This window comes from Anopheles funestus, chromosome 3RL (genome assembly GCF_943734845.2).
Source record: "Anopheles funestus chromosome 3RL, idAnoFuneDA-416_04, whole genome shotgun sequence".
Lineage (NCBI taxonomy): Eukaryota > Metazoa > Arthropoda > Insecta > Diptera > Culicidae > Anopheles > Anopheles funestus.
This window is the reverse complement of record NC_064599.1, coordinates 21,119,496-21,136,526: the sequence shown is the minus strand read 5'-3', so window position 1 is coordinate 21,136,526 and position 17,031 is coordinate 21,119,496. Positions and strand designations below refer to the sequence as shown.

At 39.2% G+C, this 17,031-nt stretch overlaps 2 protein-coding genes, 1 long non-coding RNA gene and 1 other non-coding gene across 6 annotated transcripts in view; 3 read left to right on the top strand and 1 right to left on the bottom strand.

The window, feature by feature from the left end:
* Positions 1-2,041, top strand: part of LOC125768535 (serine/threonine-protein kinase NLK) — a 78,312-nt gene extending 76,271 nt beyond the window's left edge. For both annotated transcript variants that reach the window (XM_049436332.1, XM_049436331.1), the window contains exon 10: positions 1,478-2,041. Coding sequence is in view for 1 of the 2 variants with exons in the window: in XM_049436331.1 (XP_049292288.1) it covers positions 1,478-1,532 (55 nt within the window). In the remaining variant the exon portion in view is untranslated. The remainder of the gene's footprint in view (positions 1-1,477) is intronic.
* Positions 2,042-2,166: 125 nt separating this feature from the next.
* Positions 2,167-7,635, top strand: LOC125768525 (uncharacterized). The gene is made up of 2 exons (XR_007418915.1): positions 2,167-4,352; positions 4,480-7,635. It is a non-coding gene; the product is annotated as an uncharacterized LOC125768525 (long non-coding RNA).
* A 147-nt stretch (positions 7,636-7,782) lies between these two features.
* Trnae-uuc (transfer RNA glutamic acid (anticodon UUC)) lies at positions 7,783-7,854 on the bottom strand. Its single transcript has one exon. It is a non-coding gene; the product is annotated as a tRNA-Glu (tRNA).
* A 5,413-nt stretch (positions 7,855-13,267) lies between these two features.
* Positions 13,268-17,031, top strand: part of LOC125768523 (NAD(+) hydrolase sarm1) — a 36,693-nt gene continuing 32,929 nt past the window's right edge. The window contains exons 1-2 of one of the 2 annotated variants that reach the window (XM_049436291.1): positions 13,268-13,759; positions 14,516-14,676. In XM_049436291.1, coding sequence (XP_049292248.1) covers positions 13,402-13,759; positions 14,516-14,676 — 519 coding nt within the window. In that variant the 5' untranslated portion in view covers positions 13,268-13,401. The remainder of the gene's footprint in view (positions 13,760-14,515; positions 14,677-17,031) is intronic. The other variant, XM_049436290.1, reaches the window with a different exon arrangement.

The following is a 17,031-nucleotide window of genomic DNA, read 5'->3' as shown; positions in this document are numbered from 1 at the left end:
GAAAAAAAATCTCGATAACAAAAACAAAAAATCGTAGAATTGACGTGGTTAGATCAATTATTCGTTACTGGACACATTTATAAATTGCTGTTTGTTTCATGTAAAAGTTCTTTTCTGTTTATTACACTACATTTGTAAATGCACACTTCTTCCACAAGTTTTCCTCGCAATATTGTATGTCTTTTTAATGTTTTCATTTGGTTAGAAAATTAAATGTTTATTGTCTATTAAATATAATGCTCGCTCTAATAAAAGCATACTAAATGATCCTTGTTAAAAAAATAAAACATTTTTAATTTATAAAAATAAACCACCACTACTCAAGAGTTGACCGATGCTTTCTATCAGCTTAGTACCAAATCATATATATTCAGTCTAATTCATCTTCTACTCACAACTATACATGTCTACATACACACAAATGCCCTCCTATGCTTCGCGCCCTTCGATAAGTTAATGCTTCCGCTCGTTTACATACACTCTCACATAATTAAGAATGTATGCAAGCTTTCGCTGATAAACTGCTCCAAACTCCACTCCTTATACAAACCATATGCAAACCCCCTTTACTTGCGATGGCTTCCATCCTGCTGCGGCGTGCAGTTACTCTACACGCAGCAACAGTCAGTAGGATTAATGGAATGGAACATTTCGTAAAACAGAAAAAAACAATCTCACCTCTTCTTATACCGCTAATATTCCACATTCGTCACAAATCTCTCTACGTCAAAATTGTGTATTGTTTTATGTTTTGTTTATTTCACCTTAAGCAAACATCTTCCCTCCTATCACTAAAGCTACCCCTTAATATTAGAAATAAACCAGCTGCGTTCTCTGTCGCAAATCTCCCTCATAACCTGTGTGTTCGGTTATGAACCACTGTACTTTGATTGCCTTTATTTTCCTCGCAAACTACCTTACCCTTGCTTGTGTTAATTAATCGCATTTGTTTGTTTTATGTACTTTTAATTTCGATTACTATTACTGATCGATCTTACTGATAAAACCGAAACAAGAGGAAAGAATGTTAAAGCATGAATATTTTGTAATACGTTTATTTCGGTAAAATTCCAATTATCTGCACACAATGTTTCGTAGATGTGAATGAACTCCAATGCATTATTCTTTTTAACGTTAGCTGAACGGCTTTGCTGGAAGTGTTAGTACTATGATTACGTATCACTACCATTGCTCGTTGTCTGTCAAAATTCCAAATTTCAAAAAAATGTCTAAAAAAGCAGTATTGTAATGCTGAAAAATGTTGCCATGATCATTTGTGAATTCCCTTGTTTTCCTGTTTTATTGGAATGTGCCTTTACTAATTCAGTTATGGGTTCGCGACTTTTTAAATCATATAAACAGGATAAACTGTGTAAATCTATATACTATTATTTTGTACCCGTACTTTATTTTCCACATTGTACTTATTTATTTTTTTTCTCCCTGTTTTTCATGTGCTCCTTCCACCTGACCGTAGCTCAACCGTAGCTCATCCATCAGAACTGCCACCATCGCCGCACCAATGGGAATGACATAATGAAGCAATGGCCGCATAAAATGGAAACGCTGTGAATGCAACCAAATTCAACGAATCGGCACATATAGCAAATTTGGTAGCAGAAGAGGAAATTTTGAAGCGATGGATAATATCTTGGGGACGATTGCAAAATTGACAAACCCGATTAGGCATATCTAGTTGTGAGGTTACTTCTCTTCTACATTTAGAATTGGTTTGCTAATGCATAAGCAAGCGACATGAAGAGGGCCGTTAGAAAGAACCAAACACACTATCTCTATCATATATGACCATCAGCAACGGCGCTGCAAAGAATGGGACAGTATTTTTATTTTCATCTGTATAAGTATCTAGCGAATGAATGCATCATTTCATTGAACAACTTTGATTGAATGCAAGTACTGACGTTGTGAGGGGAAAATAATTCGAAAACGACAGCAGCATCTGGGAACAAGATAATTATTAAACCAAAAGAAACAAGGCAATAACAAGAAAGTACGTCCAATTGATGATGTATGCAGGATATGAAGCAAGCTAATTCTATCAGTACGGCTAGAATGTATGCGGAAATAATTTTCGTGTGTTTTTTTTTGTTTTGTGTGAGAAACATACGAACTTTTGCTGCCGATAGTTTAACGACATACAGGCGCATACCATCACAAATGGCGCCATAAATGTCTGAAGCAAACAAAATTGTACATACAAATCTGATGGTAAATTTAATCGATTGATTTCAATTTAGCAAAATTCCGCCGTTTTCTTTACCGTCGCGCCTACTTTTAATGCAAGTAACTATAGTTTAAGCTCCGATAGCTTTAGCAATACTGTGTCAATGAAGAGAGAAAATAAGACACGAAAGAGCCTCTAGGTGTAGATCATTGGTATGATAAAGGAAATGAAACATATAAGACAGATCTTTATCGATCGTAGTCAGTGAAATGAAAATGGAGGACCGCTCAGATGAATTCAAAATAAGCTAGTAAAACCTGACGGATGTTCATGATGGCGTTCGAGGGGAAGTCGTATCAAATCTTTCAATAAGATCTCATTATTAGTGGTTCGTTTTTTTATTACATTTTAGATTATTTTCCCTGAAAATGTGCGAGCGTGGAAGAAGGAAGGAGGTTGCACAGAAACAAGGTATGCTCTTAAAGCCGCTATATAAAACCGGTTCAGTTAAGTTGGGCAAGTGTGATAGGAAAAAACGGTTTTAAATAATAGATTATCAAAATGGCGGCAGCTTAGATGCTCACATCCACACAGCAACACTCGTTTCGTTTCAATGAGTTTACATTCGTAATATTTTGCACAGAATGGTGGAATATCGCAAATGTGAACAATAAGATAACGTTTTTCTAAACGATGGCACTTTCCTATAGACAAAAAATAACGTTTAAATGCCATGTGGGACAGGTGTACAGGTTTTTTGCTTTAACACAGGATACAGTCATAATGATAGTTGCGATTCATTGTATCGTACCCTCATCCGTTCCATGCATCTATGTACATTAACAACAATCTTGAGAAAGGATGATATACAGTATAAATGATAACATAGAGATGATTACGATTAATGCGCTTTTAAACAGGAGAGCTAAATGAATTGAAACATAGAGAGGAAGGAATGAACAAAACACCGAACCCTGTACGGCACGGTACGCGGCGTTAAGAAAGGTTAGAAAGCGCAAAAGTAAAACTCTAGCAAACGTGTTCAACGATTACGTGTTAAGATTAAGTAGAAGCAATAAGATTCTTGATGGAACCCGGAAATCGCACCACAAAAGCAACTCCAGCTGCAACCGATTAGCCGATTGACTAAGACAACCGTTTCCGGTGGATCCCGCTATGGAAAATGGAAAATGGAAGAAAGAAGCTGACAGTGTAAAGGAAAAATTTAAAGAAAATTATGCTTTTAAAAGTTAAAAGTGTCCCATATGTGCTATCTGTTTATGAGTTTCTGTGTTTAGTGAAATTTACAATCCTATGTTTGGTTTCCAATTAAGACTCCAAACAATGACACTAAGAGGTTTAGACCGTGTGGCGATATCTGACAATTGTGACTAAATGGAGTTCACTAAACCAGAAATGTTAAGTACTGAAGACCTCTCTTCAACAGTCTGAATAATGGGGATCTGTTACCTAAGAGTATGTTACGCGAATGTTCTCTTTAAATAGTTTTCGGTGAGTGTAAACGAGTGATGTGACGAAAATTTTGCAACGTCATAAACTATCCAGAAATGATTGAAGAAATGATCCTGAAGTGGGACAAGAAAAATCTTTATTTTGTGCGTTGCAGCTGATGCGAACGTGAGGTTGAGCAATTTGCTCTCTCTCTCCCTCAACGAAAAGGTATAACTAAGCTCTACGGTTAACATAGACAAGCACACTCCACACCTGAGATGATCCCTGAAGGCTGACAATGTGTGGTAAGGCAGCGTGGTATAAGCACTGATCTAGTTGTAAAGGGAAAAAAACTCAAAAAACGGAGCGTTAGAATGGAGTGGTAGGTGAAATTACACAGCCACGTGATAATATTCACGCGCCAGTAGGTTTTTAAGGATGTGTATATTTGGTAAGGTTCGATTACGGTAGAAAGATTTTTTTTTGCAATGCTCCAACATTAAAAGAATATTGTAGACAAATGCAAGGTAATGTAAGAATGATCTAGAAGCTGATAAGAGAAAGGAGAAGCGAGAGAGAGAGAAAGAGAGACACATACATAAATAGAAGAAAACAAAAAGAAAACATTTTTTATTGTTTGGTTTTTAAGTTCATATCACTTCTAATATCGAAACATATGATCGTCGTTGAGGAATGTAATTGCGTTATGTGCCTAGTAAGTTTTTGTTTACAACTTTTCTTTTATTGATTTATTTTTCTAGCCAATTACTTTATAACAATTTTCTTTTTCCTTCTTTCTTTTCAATTTTCCGTTGCGCATTGTTTCCTGTATCACCATGCAGACGCTCTTCACCAAGCCACACTCAGGCAAAATGATGGAAAAATGATGTTGTGTAGCTTTCGTGTATGTAACAGATGCAAAAATCTCCATTTATACGGTGCGGATAAGCGAAAACCCCGGGCAAAAGAAGAATGAGCAGAGTGTGCGATGTTAAACCTCGAGTGGAACACAAATAGTAGAAATATAACTATATTAAACAAGCATGTATTACGCTTCGAACCAACTAGAAATGGAAAGTTCATGTGGGTGAATCATTACCTTCAGGAAACGCAAGTTATTACTACATAAAGACGTATAAAGAGTAAAACCGCAACACGTCTAAAGTACCATGGGTGTAAAACTAAGTATGTGTTTATATGCGTGTATGTTAAAAATTTGCTTGTATAACACAATAGAAAAGCACCTACAACACTGTAGACATGAATATTCGAAAGTATTTGCTTGTGTGAAACATTTCAAGTGTATTAGCAATGGTTTCCTTTTTTGATATGTATTTGGGAGGGGAAAAATGTATGTCCTGACGGTTATTATAACAAAACAAACAAACGATTGGAAACTGTTTCCTTTGAAAGCTAATATACTACCACACAAACGCATACAGTTGCTGGCTTTAACGTAGTTTGCTTCTGTCACGAATCAATGTGAATGTAAATGCGCGGTGAACAAAAATCGATTGTTTCGTCATTTTGTAGCGAAAGGCACAAGAACATAAACAAAAATCTTATAAATGCAGGTCATTTAAAGAACAACCGTAACAGATAAAAATATATATCTGCCATAATGGAAGGATCATAATAGATTAGGTATGAAGCGGTATAAGGCGCATAACATTATGAAAGTAAAAAAATCACTTCCAAATAAATGCGTGTGGTAAAAGTTTACACACTCCAGCCATACGCATTGACGTCGTTGTCGTTGACACTTTCCATTTTGGGCAATTATTACACTGTCGTAACACACACACGCATACATCCCTTGTACCAGAAAGATGCATTTAGCAGCAGCATTTCACTTTAAATGCCATATCCATCGTCCTGTATTTGTCGTTGGACAGGGGAAAGAGTGGAAAACAAAATCATACAATAATTAACGTTTAAGTGAAGCAAAATATTTTAAGGATGCTGATTGTGGTGGCGGCAAAACCATATGTGTATGCGCACGGTAAACATTTCAAGTGTATCGTAACCGTTAATAATCACTTTCCGGTGTGAAGTAATTGAAAGCCCAAATTATACGAACTGTCTGCTTGTGTGATATTGTCGTTTGTTTGAGTGATAAATACGAATGAATCCGTTTTGTCCAGTTTCGTCGAGCAGTCGATAAAAAAAACACACACAAAAAGGATCAAAGTTTAAGCATAAATTTAAAATAATTGTATGAAATTATAATACCACGAATGGAAATTTGACAACATTAGTTTAGTCAAGCAAAACCAAACATCATATAACGTTGTTCTTGCACAAGCAAAATATAACACAAGCGTACGTGTAATCAGCAAAAGAAAATGAGTTTTATATCATAGTGGAAATTATCGTACGGGCTCACTATAATCAAGCCAGCAAGAGTCGACTAAAGTCTTTGCCAAACGCTCACTTTGTCAACGTTGCTCCTATATGTTACTGGCGTAGAACTTGTACTCACCCTTAGTCTTCACGGTAGTGTGCTTCGGTCTTCCGACATTTGCGCTACTGTTCAACGTCACTCAAACAAACAGGGGCAGCTCAGGAAAGCTGCCCAACGATCGTATTCCGAATGTGTTACGTTGCATCTTTTTCCTTTTCCTAAAGCAAATGAACAATCTTATTGATCGTAATTCTTACACTTAAACTGCCTGTTTGAATTTGTCTCTATCACAAACACATACACAATCCATCAACAAAACCGTTTGCTTTCGAATATGCAATAACAATCACAGTATGGTCCAGGATATATACATTCCCTAAAGTTTACCAAAAGCAAGCAAAGGTAGAATAAATAAATTTTCTTTTAACGGAAACCATTTTGACAAAATAACAAAAACTCCCATGCAAAAGGCGGAAGCAAAACAAAGGAACACTTTCGGTTTCAGCAACAACCAAAGCAGCAAGCCAGGTAGTGCGAACACAGGTTTACAGATAAAAAATGTAGGAAATTAACAGAACATAGGTGTAATAAGTAAGTAGATAAAACCAACAGTAAAACCACGGTATCGTTGGTAAATGAACCGTTCGGTTTGAAGCGCAATATTATACACAACAAAAGGCAAACATACATGAGTTTCAGACTTCTTCCATCTTGTTTGTGTGTATGCTTGGGAAACGATTTTTCGTTAATCAAATTGCAGTTGACGATAAAAGGCGTAAAGGCGTGATCATATTTGGAGCATTTGAAAAAAAAAACACAATAACAAAAAAGGCAGGAAACCAAACCTGTATTTGTACTATGTAAATAGCAAATTGTGATTGTTGATCATTATGTAAAGGAACATGATCCCGTAGTATCCCAGTGGCAAGTTAGACAGGCGCAAACGAAACGAACCTTAATATTTGTCCAAATACATTGACCTCTGTAAACAAAAAAGGAAAGGAGAAAATCGATTTGGAAACATTGTGAAGTACGCTCAGCGCGAAGAACGAATCGAGGTGTTTAGCAGAAGTAGAATGGCTGTTAAGAAAGGCAATTTTATATGCAAAGATTTGTAAATCTTGAATGGATAAAATGATGGTAAAATCGTAAGTAAACCGAACTGGAAACTGAAACTAGGACACGCATCTGGAATAACTCATGACAGGCCAACGAAATCGAAGTAAAATTTAACACAATAACACAACACAAACATAACACAATCAACACATTTGTATTCGCATCGTAAACATCGTATCAGTGTATATATTTGTATAGTGAAAAATAGTGATATAGCAAGTGAGAGAGAAAGCTGGAATTAAAACAGTTTGAAAAAAGCACACAAAAACCAGTGCGAAAGTGTGTGATGCAGAATACAATACACTAAATCACACAACACACACGTATGCAAACTATCAGTGACACGTAAGTGAAACGAATGGAGGGAAGGAAAAGTTTGCACACAGAACAACATTCGTATGTATCAAACAAAAAAAATATATATACACAAGAAAATATATACATAAATTGAACAGTGATTGTACAAAATGTAGAACCGGGAAAGTTTTCATCCGTTGGTAACAAATGATGACAAGAGACAAATGATCCTCATTTTCTCGTCGCTTTTGTAACAGTATAACAAAACGCTTTTCCGTTTTTGGTGAAAATATTCGCCAGGAAAATGAAAAAAAAGTTTTCTTTGTTCCCATACCGGGAATCGAACCCGGGCCTTCTGGGTGAAAGCCAGATATCCTAGCCACTAGACCATATGGGAGTCGAATGCTTCGCGCTTCATCACGCTATACAAAGCGCGTCGCGAAGGTGAATGACGATGTGTGACCGTTTGTATGTTGGTTTTATGTTTTATTGTTTTTTTTTTCAATACAAAAAAAATACAGTCACAACTTAAATCAACAACGCACGAAACCCTCAATGAAAACATAGGTTTTAATAAACGAAAACAAGTTCCAAGAAGCCCCAAACAGATGAATGGTAAATAATTGAGTAAAAATAACAGCATCGTACGAGCACGAAACTTGCGTCGAGTTCCGGAAGAAACAGGCTTCACAGTATCGTAAACATTATAGTAACATGGACGAAGTTTGTGTTATAGTTAAAACCGTTTATCAAAATATGAGTAAAGTAAAATGAATGTAACATAACACCGTTTGCGAGCGATCAGTCACGAACGAAATCGTACTCGACTGATCGAGCCCTTTCGTTGGGTGGAGCGGCTTTAACTTTGACCTCGATTTCAACCAGCGGTACTATGCAATAGCCTCATTTTGGTGTGCAAAATAAGGTGACAAAAGGTGTGTTAGTGGTTGCGTTAGTATGCGCTTTTAAATATTTTTGAATTTATGCAATATTAACTTTGATGCAATCATTATTTTCCGTATAATTTATGCTGGGCCGAGGCACGACAAAAAAAAACCTGTCCCTTCGATCGTGTCAAGGCAACGAAGAACCGTGTGACCTCCACCGGCGGGCAATCAATTTGTCAGGCCAATAAGTCATCGGGTGTACTGCACCAGGCTGCACTAAATCAAACTTGCCCTCGCAGCGGGTTGCAATTGTCAATCGATCAATTTCATTTCTGTCACCTTCCTTCTAATCACTTCTGCGGGGTGATCGTGAGGGCGGGGTGGGGTAAGGGTGGGTAAGGGATATCATTTTTTTCTCACCCTTGATAAACTTGAGGACGGGATCAAGCATCGAAATACTTTAAATATTGCTTGCTTTGTGGAGCAAATTGCTCCCATCAGATCGTGTGCAATTAAAATGTAAATGCGTTTAGAAGGGGTCATTCGGGGAAACCCCACCACACACACACACACAAGCATGCGCGTGATACATTGAGGGCAGAAAGTAGTTACCCACCCACCCGTTGTTATAGCATCGATTCCATCCGAGACCAAAGTCAGCATAATAATTATCAATTCGATGCGCATTGTCCCTATGCGTGGTGTTAGTTTGGGGGCAGTTAATTTAGCACAGTACACAGCTAATGCATATTTATGGCCGATGAGAAGTATAGTTTTTTTCCTTCTCCATCCGCGGTGGAAGTTGTAGCTTTCGGAACTTTTGAACACATGTTTTCCTACTGGCCTTATTGATTCTTTCCTATTCTACTCCTATGCGTATGTGCCATACGTTCCGTTCCCCGGGGCCGTGGTAATTTAAACAAATTGCCCTCTCCAATGCGACTCTTTTCTATGCGCATTTCGAGTTTTATGACCGTGTGTAGTAAAAGTATAGCTTAAACGGAGAGAAGGAAGCAGCACTTGTTTTTCAGTGTGAAAAATTAGGATTTTATTGTCACGAATTGAATGTCGACTACGTGAGTGTTGACTGAGATCGATCATGTCTCAGAAGGGGAAATAGTTTTCAAAATAGATTTAATGCACTTTTCCATACGTGATCAACATATTTCTGCGTGTTCTTCATCGATCGGTGCAGTATGTTTTAAGCCGGCATAGCTTTACATAGTTGTGGCCGCAGTGGTCGCTGATGCATTCCGTCTAATCAACGAAATCTATAACAATGGAGCACAATTGGAGCCGCCTTTTAGATCGTTGGAAATGAAATTTAATCAACAGCCTGACGCATGTCAACGATCACCCATATATCATCGGGAGTTTTATGCATGTCGAGGCAAATTTAATATTAATTTAGCAGCTGATAAATGGCATTCAACAAAGTCGTTAATGCCGGTGCAATTTTTCAATGGTTCTTTAAGCAATAATAATATATTGAAGAGAAGATACACAGTCAGAATGAACGGAAAAAATATATATTTTTTACTTATATTCAATTCAAGCTTAAGCTCCCAGAAATGCCCGACAAATAACGAAGTTACAGATCTCAGAATAAACTCATCCCAATTTCCAATGTTCAAACGCTTTTTTCTCCAAGAAATGCTCAGCAAATTTGTACTTGGAAAGTCTCGAAAATCTGTGAATGACATAGCTTAAAATTTTTGTCAGATATTTTTTATAAAGTTTGTGATAACCTTTGAAGATCGTTTTGTTGGGGATTAATGTCTTTTACACAAAGTACTGGCAAGTTTTGAACCAAAGCTCACTTCAAATATTTTTTATTTTATCACTAATTAAAAATTTCTAAATCTGACTTAACAACTATTAGCTTAGAACAGGAGTCGTCAAAGACCACGCGCCAAATCTGGTCTCGAGACAAAATTTGGAGAATCCTCGAAAAGAACACATTTCGTCACCATGGCATCCAAAGTATTTTATCTTTTAAATCAACGCCAAAAAACACAAATTGCGTCATCTTTACCTATTAATTTTAGCCATATTTTTCGATTGTGTCTTCTCAGCCTCAGACTTCAAGGAGGCTTGTTCAAATTTCAAGGAGGGTCTATTACATATTTACACATTTTGTCATATTTTTCCACAAGGAAACATTCTTAATCCAACATACAATGTAGATTTTCTTTTAAAATATCTCAAAAAACCTTTTCTCGAGCTACTGACTGTGTATCTTCCCTTAGCGAATGCAACTGCCCCACCGTGTCAACAACGTGCGCTTGATGTCCAGATCACACGTCCAGCTTTCTGCACAAAGGGGTAGATAATATCAATCCTCGCACACGCTCCAACCATGCTCTCGCTCAGCATGAATGCGCGGTGCATTGCTCGCTTTCTTGCTCTTTTGATCGATCGTCAATCATCGTCACGATCATCGGAACCGTGGTAGTGGGAACGCTATATACGACGGGTATATTCGCGCTCGTCGTCAGCGTCGTCGTCGTCGATCGTGGCACGGACCCGTAAGCTGGTTTTTTCGCGGTTCAGAACGATTCGGTCGGTGTCGATGAACACGCGCAAAACCGGCCAAACTCTCCGCGTTCGTGAGGTTCGCTTAATCGCGTAGCGTGTTTTGCTGCTAGTGATCGAGTGAACGTACACTCGTGTGTTGTGATTTTGTAGTAAAAGTATGGAAAATTAACTGAAAACCATCCTTTAGTAGTGAGTGACTTTTTATTTCTTGTTAAAGTAGCTAACGCGCGTGTCCCTGTTATGGTCGAACTACACAGCAACGCACATGTGACACGGACGCACGCACTTCACGCACGAGCTGTGTACGAACAGTGTGTAAAGGCGAGAATATGTGACACCGTTGCCGATTATCGATGACGTCGTCGCTTGTTGTACCGTACTGGACGACCTTCAGCACAAGGGAGCGCGTGTGCACAGGTCCTCGGTAAGAGTTTGATCTCTTGCCCACCGTTGCGTGATGCTCGGTCTCACGTGCAACGACACACGGTCCGGTTTGCGTATCCGTTGATCCGTTCGGAAGCTGACGGTAAAGTGAAGTTTTTTTACTTAACAACACAACCGAGATAGTGGCCACGGTACCACGGTCTTTTACCTGGTTGAGGCGTAAATCCTAACCTTCTTTCTGTGTGTGTCCCACACATTTCCGGTGGTGCGAGCGGTGATGATGGTGTAAAAGGTCTCATCGTATTTGAATGCCCGGTTACAGCAACCACAAGAAACCCCAAGCGTGGCTTCACGATATATCCGCTCGGTTTCCAAGATTCGCCCACGACATTCGAGCCTCAGTTTGGCTACAGTTTACTTCTAGAGCGCTTGATGGTCCTTAGGTACAGCTGAAGGTTTTTTTAGCGTTGAATTGTGAAGCGAAGGTGTGGACACGCGCAGGTTTGTGTTGTAAACCCAGGTCTGATCAGGTTCAGTTTTATGATCGTACTTCATTGTGCTTTTATTTAATGTCAGGCAATCGAGTTCAAGTACATCAAAAATTAAATTACCTAAAGGCTTTTAAAGCTTATTTTTTCGAAATTTAATTAATTGCATTGCACTTCTCAGTTGTCAGTGCTTTAATGTGAAGTTTTATATCCCACATATCAGCTCAGTTTGCTCTCCCGCCTGCATTTCATGTTCCTGTTAAAACCAAATTAATTCTTACCCCAACTCCCAGCAGCATACTTTTCCATCGCAACTCCATCCTTCTGAGGCAACCTCATAACTCAGAGCCACAACTCCTGCCACAGACTCCTCGCATTTGAGCATTGTCCAAACAAACGAACACATTCATAATGCAGGGCGCTTGTAATCCCCGGCCATTAAATGTGTCTGGGCCCGGGATACTGATCGCAACGCATATCGTTCACTCTCGGCTAGAACCGCTGTACCACAATGTTCAGCAGGGCAATGGTTTCCTTTCCAGGTTATTTTTAGGTACAGTAAAAAAATTGCTCGACCTCAACAAGGGTGCGCACTGAAACGCTGGTAGTCTGCGTACACATAAGAAAAACCAGTTATGCGTTCACGTGTAAGTCGAGTTTCCCTGTACTTACGGTAGAGGATCGTAAATAAAACTACGCAAATCTCGGAGGAAATTCAACAAAAGGTTTCGAGAAAGAGTTTTCCATTTACTTCCCTTCTTCTGGGAAGGATTTTTGCCGCCATCCCCTTGACTCGCTTGTCGTCTAATCCAACGAACTTAATACTGAGAATGTTTAGTTTTGGTCGTGATCGTAACCAATGGCCTTGATAATGGTTGACCTGAGAGTGAACTGAATTTTCCCATGCCCTGTTAAAGACAGACAATTTTTTTTCGCTGACTTAAGCCGACATTTTTCGGTGTGATGTCAATCATTCCATTTAGAAGGTTAAGTTCTCGGTCCGGGGTTCAAGTAGAAACGTTCGAAAGTAGTTGACATACACTGTTTGGCAAAGTTTTCCCCGTTCAAAAATTCAACGTGATCGGCGCGAGAGGACCTTGTCAGGTTAAATTTTAAAATCGTGTAATTTTCCTTTACAAACATTCCTTTGGCGGAGACGCACCTTTAGTACATTTTCCAAAGTTGCGTCGTTTTTGGCAAACGCTTTGCTTTTGTGCTCTTTGGCAGTGTTGTGAAAATGTGTAGTGGGCAGGTTTTATGAATTAAATAACACAGACATCATCACCCTGACCGTGACATGTAAACAAGTTTGGTTTATTTTTTCTCACTATTGCTCTCTCCGGAACAAGTCCATTACCGGATAGGAAGAAAAACCTACGCGAAAAGGCATTTCGGGGAAAACATTTTATTGTGTGTGATTGTGTTTTTTTTTTTGCTGCCTCCCAACCCATATGAATTCTTTTCCACTGGATTAATGTTTATATAAACATACAACAAGGTGGTGAGAAAACAAGAAACAAGGATATCAAGAAAAAAGAGAAAAAACGAACAGTGATCATTCATCTTCTATTTGTACCGGAGTTTATGTCGATCGTGGCATCGCGTGTGCGTGTGTTTTTCGTTTGCTAAAATTCAACAAGTGAAACCATGGCTAGTCCGTTTTCAAACCTTCGTCTACCTGTCACGGTTCCGTCCGATGGTAATAACGTGCTACTAACAGCATCGGAACCACCAAACGGAATGCCTCCACCGATGGCACGGAGAAACTCTGAACTGCCGCCGGGGAAAAGACAGTCCCCCTTGAAGCTGTCCATACCGAGCCCGAGGGCTTCCTTTTCGAGCGGTACATCGGATGGATCTGTCCGACAAGCGACGACGGCTCCCGTTATCGGGGGTCAGCTACCAACGTTTGCCCATACCGGCAGTCCACATTTGAACGAGTTCCATCAAGCTGCTTTCACTGACTTCGAGACACTGGAATCGCCGATAATGCAGCTAAGCCCAGGTGAGTAACGTAAAAATTGAATTAATTTTCGCGGGTTTCTACGCGAGTTCTTTGCCAGCTGGTGATGAAACCGGCCATGCTCTTTCTTCTGTAGCAATCTTGGCTAATTTGTAGCAATATGAAAGCAATCTACTTCATGATTCTACTCTAGAAAATTTGCTGGACAGCAAAAGTGTTCTCAAAGGTAATAGAATCTAAGGTTGAAGACCTAAGGGCAAAGTGATTTCTTGAAGAAGGTCCTTCACTGGTTGATGATCACCAATTTTCCTTCAGGCAGGACTTCTGGGAGTTCTGGGAGATGTTCACAGAGTGTCGTCCGGAAATTGCCACTTTGATCAAGAAGTATCGCACAAATTAGTAAGTGATCGTTTGGTTTGACTTGGTCTTCTACTGGAGGAAATAAGTTGGTTTTATCGAAGGTAGAAACCCCTACCAATAGCCAACAAATGCGACCGACAGAATAAGGCAAATCTCCAAGTATCTTCCTCAATAATTTGGAGGCCAAAAGCGAATTGCCAAACGGTTACCAAGCTTACGAAACAGTGTGAATAAGCAAATAATTGCTTGCTCTGCTCTGGTGGTGTAAGTCGGATTTGTAGACCTTCGATGATTTTTTCATCAGTCCATTTTATTCGCGAACACCAGAAATAAGGTCTTCAGCTTGATGTCCAATACATTGTTTTCTCTAAATAAAAAAGATCGTCCAAAAATCTGTCACTTTTAATCGAATCCTTTGTCTTGCTTTCCCTGTTCCAGACCATTCACCGATCATGACACAGTTGATGGAGGCAACCAGTCCCGGGACGGCCTCCAGCCAAGGAAGCAATGGATCGTCAATTTCACGCTTGATGCGTTTCAGTCCTGCCTTGCATCATCACACCGGTGGTACCACCATTGCACCGGCCTTCCCTTCCGAGGTAAGTCCCAATCGAAAGTAAGCGACACTTGACAAAGGGGAAAAATGGGGATTCCTCTGCCGTACAGCTTCCGATTTCAGTGCCCCGACACTGCCGGGAGCGCATGCTAGTGAGCTGATTGCAATTTAATTACTATTTGCACATAATTTCTCCATCGCCGCGGTCTAAATGTGCAAATAATTGCCACCACACGCACACAGACAGTGACCTTCGCCATTGCTTCGCCGCCTCTAGATGCACGGTCGTGTGCCGTACGACGACTATGGACGACTTTTGGCGGTCGTTTTAAACATCCGTCACGATCTCCACAAAGCAGGAACAAGGGGCAAGGTTGCGAAAAGGGAAGGGAGGGGCTAATCGATCCACCGATCGATCGCTTTTATCTATTTTCACGATCAACCGGTGCGTGCGTGCGTGCGGGGCCAACGGGCTTGCTATCGGGGTTTGATAATTAGCGTACCATGCATGGAAATTAGGACTAATTTCGTTAGCAAAATGTCATATCATTTTCTCCAAGCGCTCCAGCATGTTAAAGCTACCATTTGAGTGCGATGTCCATGTAGGGAAATTGTTTGCATAGCGCTGGTAAACGATGCCATAAAACCCTTCGCCACACGGTGTTCAGGTGCAGATTATTGCAGTTTTTTGTTGCAAAATACCACACTGCCGCTTAATTGTGAATGGACACACACAATGGTCATAATGAATTTTTACGATCGAACCGTTTATCTCGCAAGATGCAGTGTACCGCAATCGCTATTGACGTTTGATTACGAGTACGTTCTAACCTTCAATGAAATGGCAACGATTTTGTGTTTAAGTTTACAAAACACAGCTTCGAGTATTAGGTGAAGTGCATCGTAAAAAAACGAAGGTTATAATTAGATGCTATCCGATAAATTATAGTTTTTTTTAAATGCAAAATCACTTATAAAGTTTAATGTTTGATGAACGTTTAAAAGAAATTACTCTTTAACCTTCATCTCAGTTTAAAATTGTTTGCCATTACAGCTCACTGGTCTTGTGCTAAATAAATCTATTGAGAAAATATGAAATATGAATATGCAGTCAAGGGTGATTTGAATCTTGAGTACGCTTTAAAAAAAAATAATTCTTTCTAAAGATTCGTGAACCTTTAAATATTCGTAAATTTTCGATCTTCTTCTTTAAATTTTTATCATCTGCTATTGCTATCATCGATAAAATTAGTGATTTTACAGCAGCAAATTTGTGTGGCTAATTAATTAAAATTAGTTTGACAATGTATTATTATTCAAACAAATATCATTTTAATAATGTTTGTTAAGGCAGTTTTTAAAAAATCGCCTTAAAAGCAGAATACATTGTAAGCAAACAAGAAAGAGATTCGAGAAACGCAAAATTTTTTTCGGAGTCTCCATATTCTGCTATAATAATTTATGTTGGGGACCTGTACAAGGCTTCCAACTATTTGCTATAATTATTAAATCTTCATAATTTAACGAAAGAAAGAGATTCGAGATACGCTTTTTTGGGGGTCCGCGAATCCGCTATAATAATTTATGTTGAGGTCCTGTACAAACGTACCTACTATTTGCTATAATTCTTAAATCGTCATAATTTAAAGTCATTCTTTAAATCTGAATCTGCATCTATACAACGTTATTGCCAACCAACCACTTCCCCCACTCGCTTTGTTCGACCTAACCTGTACCCCTCAATGATGCTGGCACGTGATCACTACGCATTCATTACAAACGACAAAACAGAAAAAAACAGCGCATGCATTACAACGCGGATTGCCCATCAAACAAAAGAGTCAAAGAACGGATTAATCCAACGAATAAAACATAGAACGAAACGGCGAAGAGAAAGAGAGAACAAAAGCACAACATAAAAACAAATCAATTCATTCACCTCATTGACATACACACCGGTGCAAAAAAAAGGAAGAGAAAAACAAAAGATCATCTCTCGCTTTGCGAATACGTGATCGTACTTTGCGTGCAACAGTCCCATAATCGCCATAATGCTGCCATAGACGACAAATGGACGAGCCCGCGCAACATCGGGATTCCGACGGTAGAAAATAAATATTGCACTTCACTGCAACGGATGAACGAAGGAGCGACCCTTCAATCCCCTCGCATTTCCTTTATTCCCTACCGGAGGGGGTTTTTGGAGAATAGTGTAAGTGTGATGCGAGATCGAAAAGTGCGCTTCATTTCCTCTCGGGTACACGCAACCGGGCCATCATCACACCGTTTTGATGCTTGACTTTTGTTCATGCATCGGTTTGAAACGTGACCATCTATTTTTAGCACTCGATGCGATTGGTAGAATGGAGAGAGGGACATTATTTTTTATTATGTACAC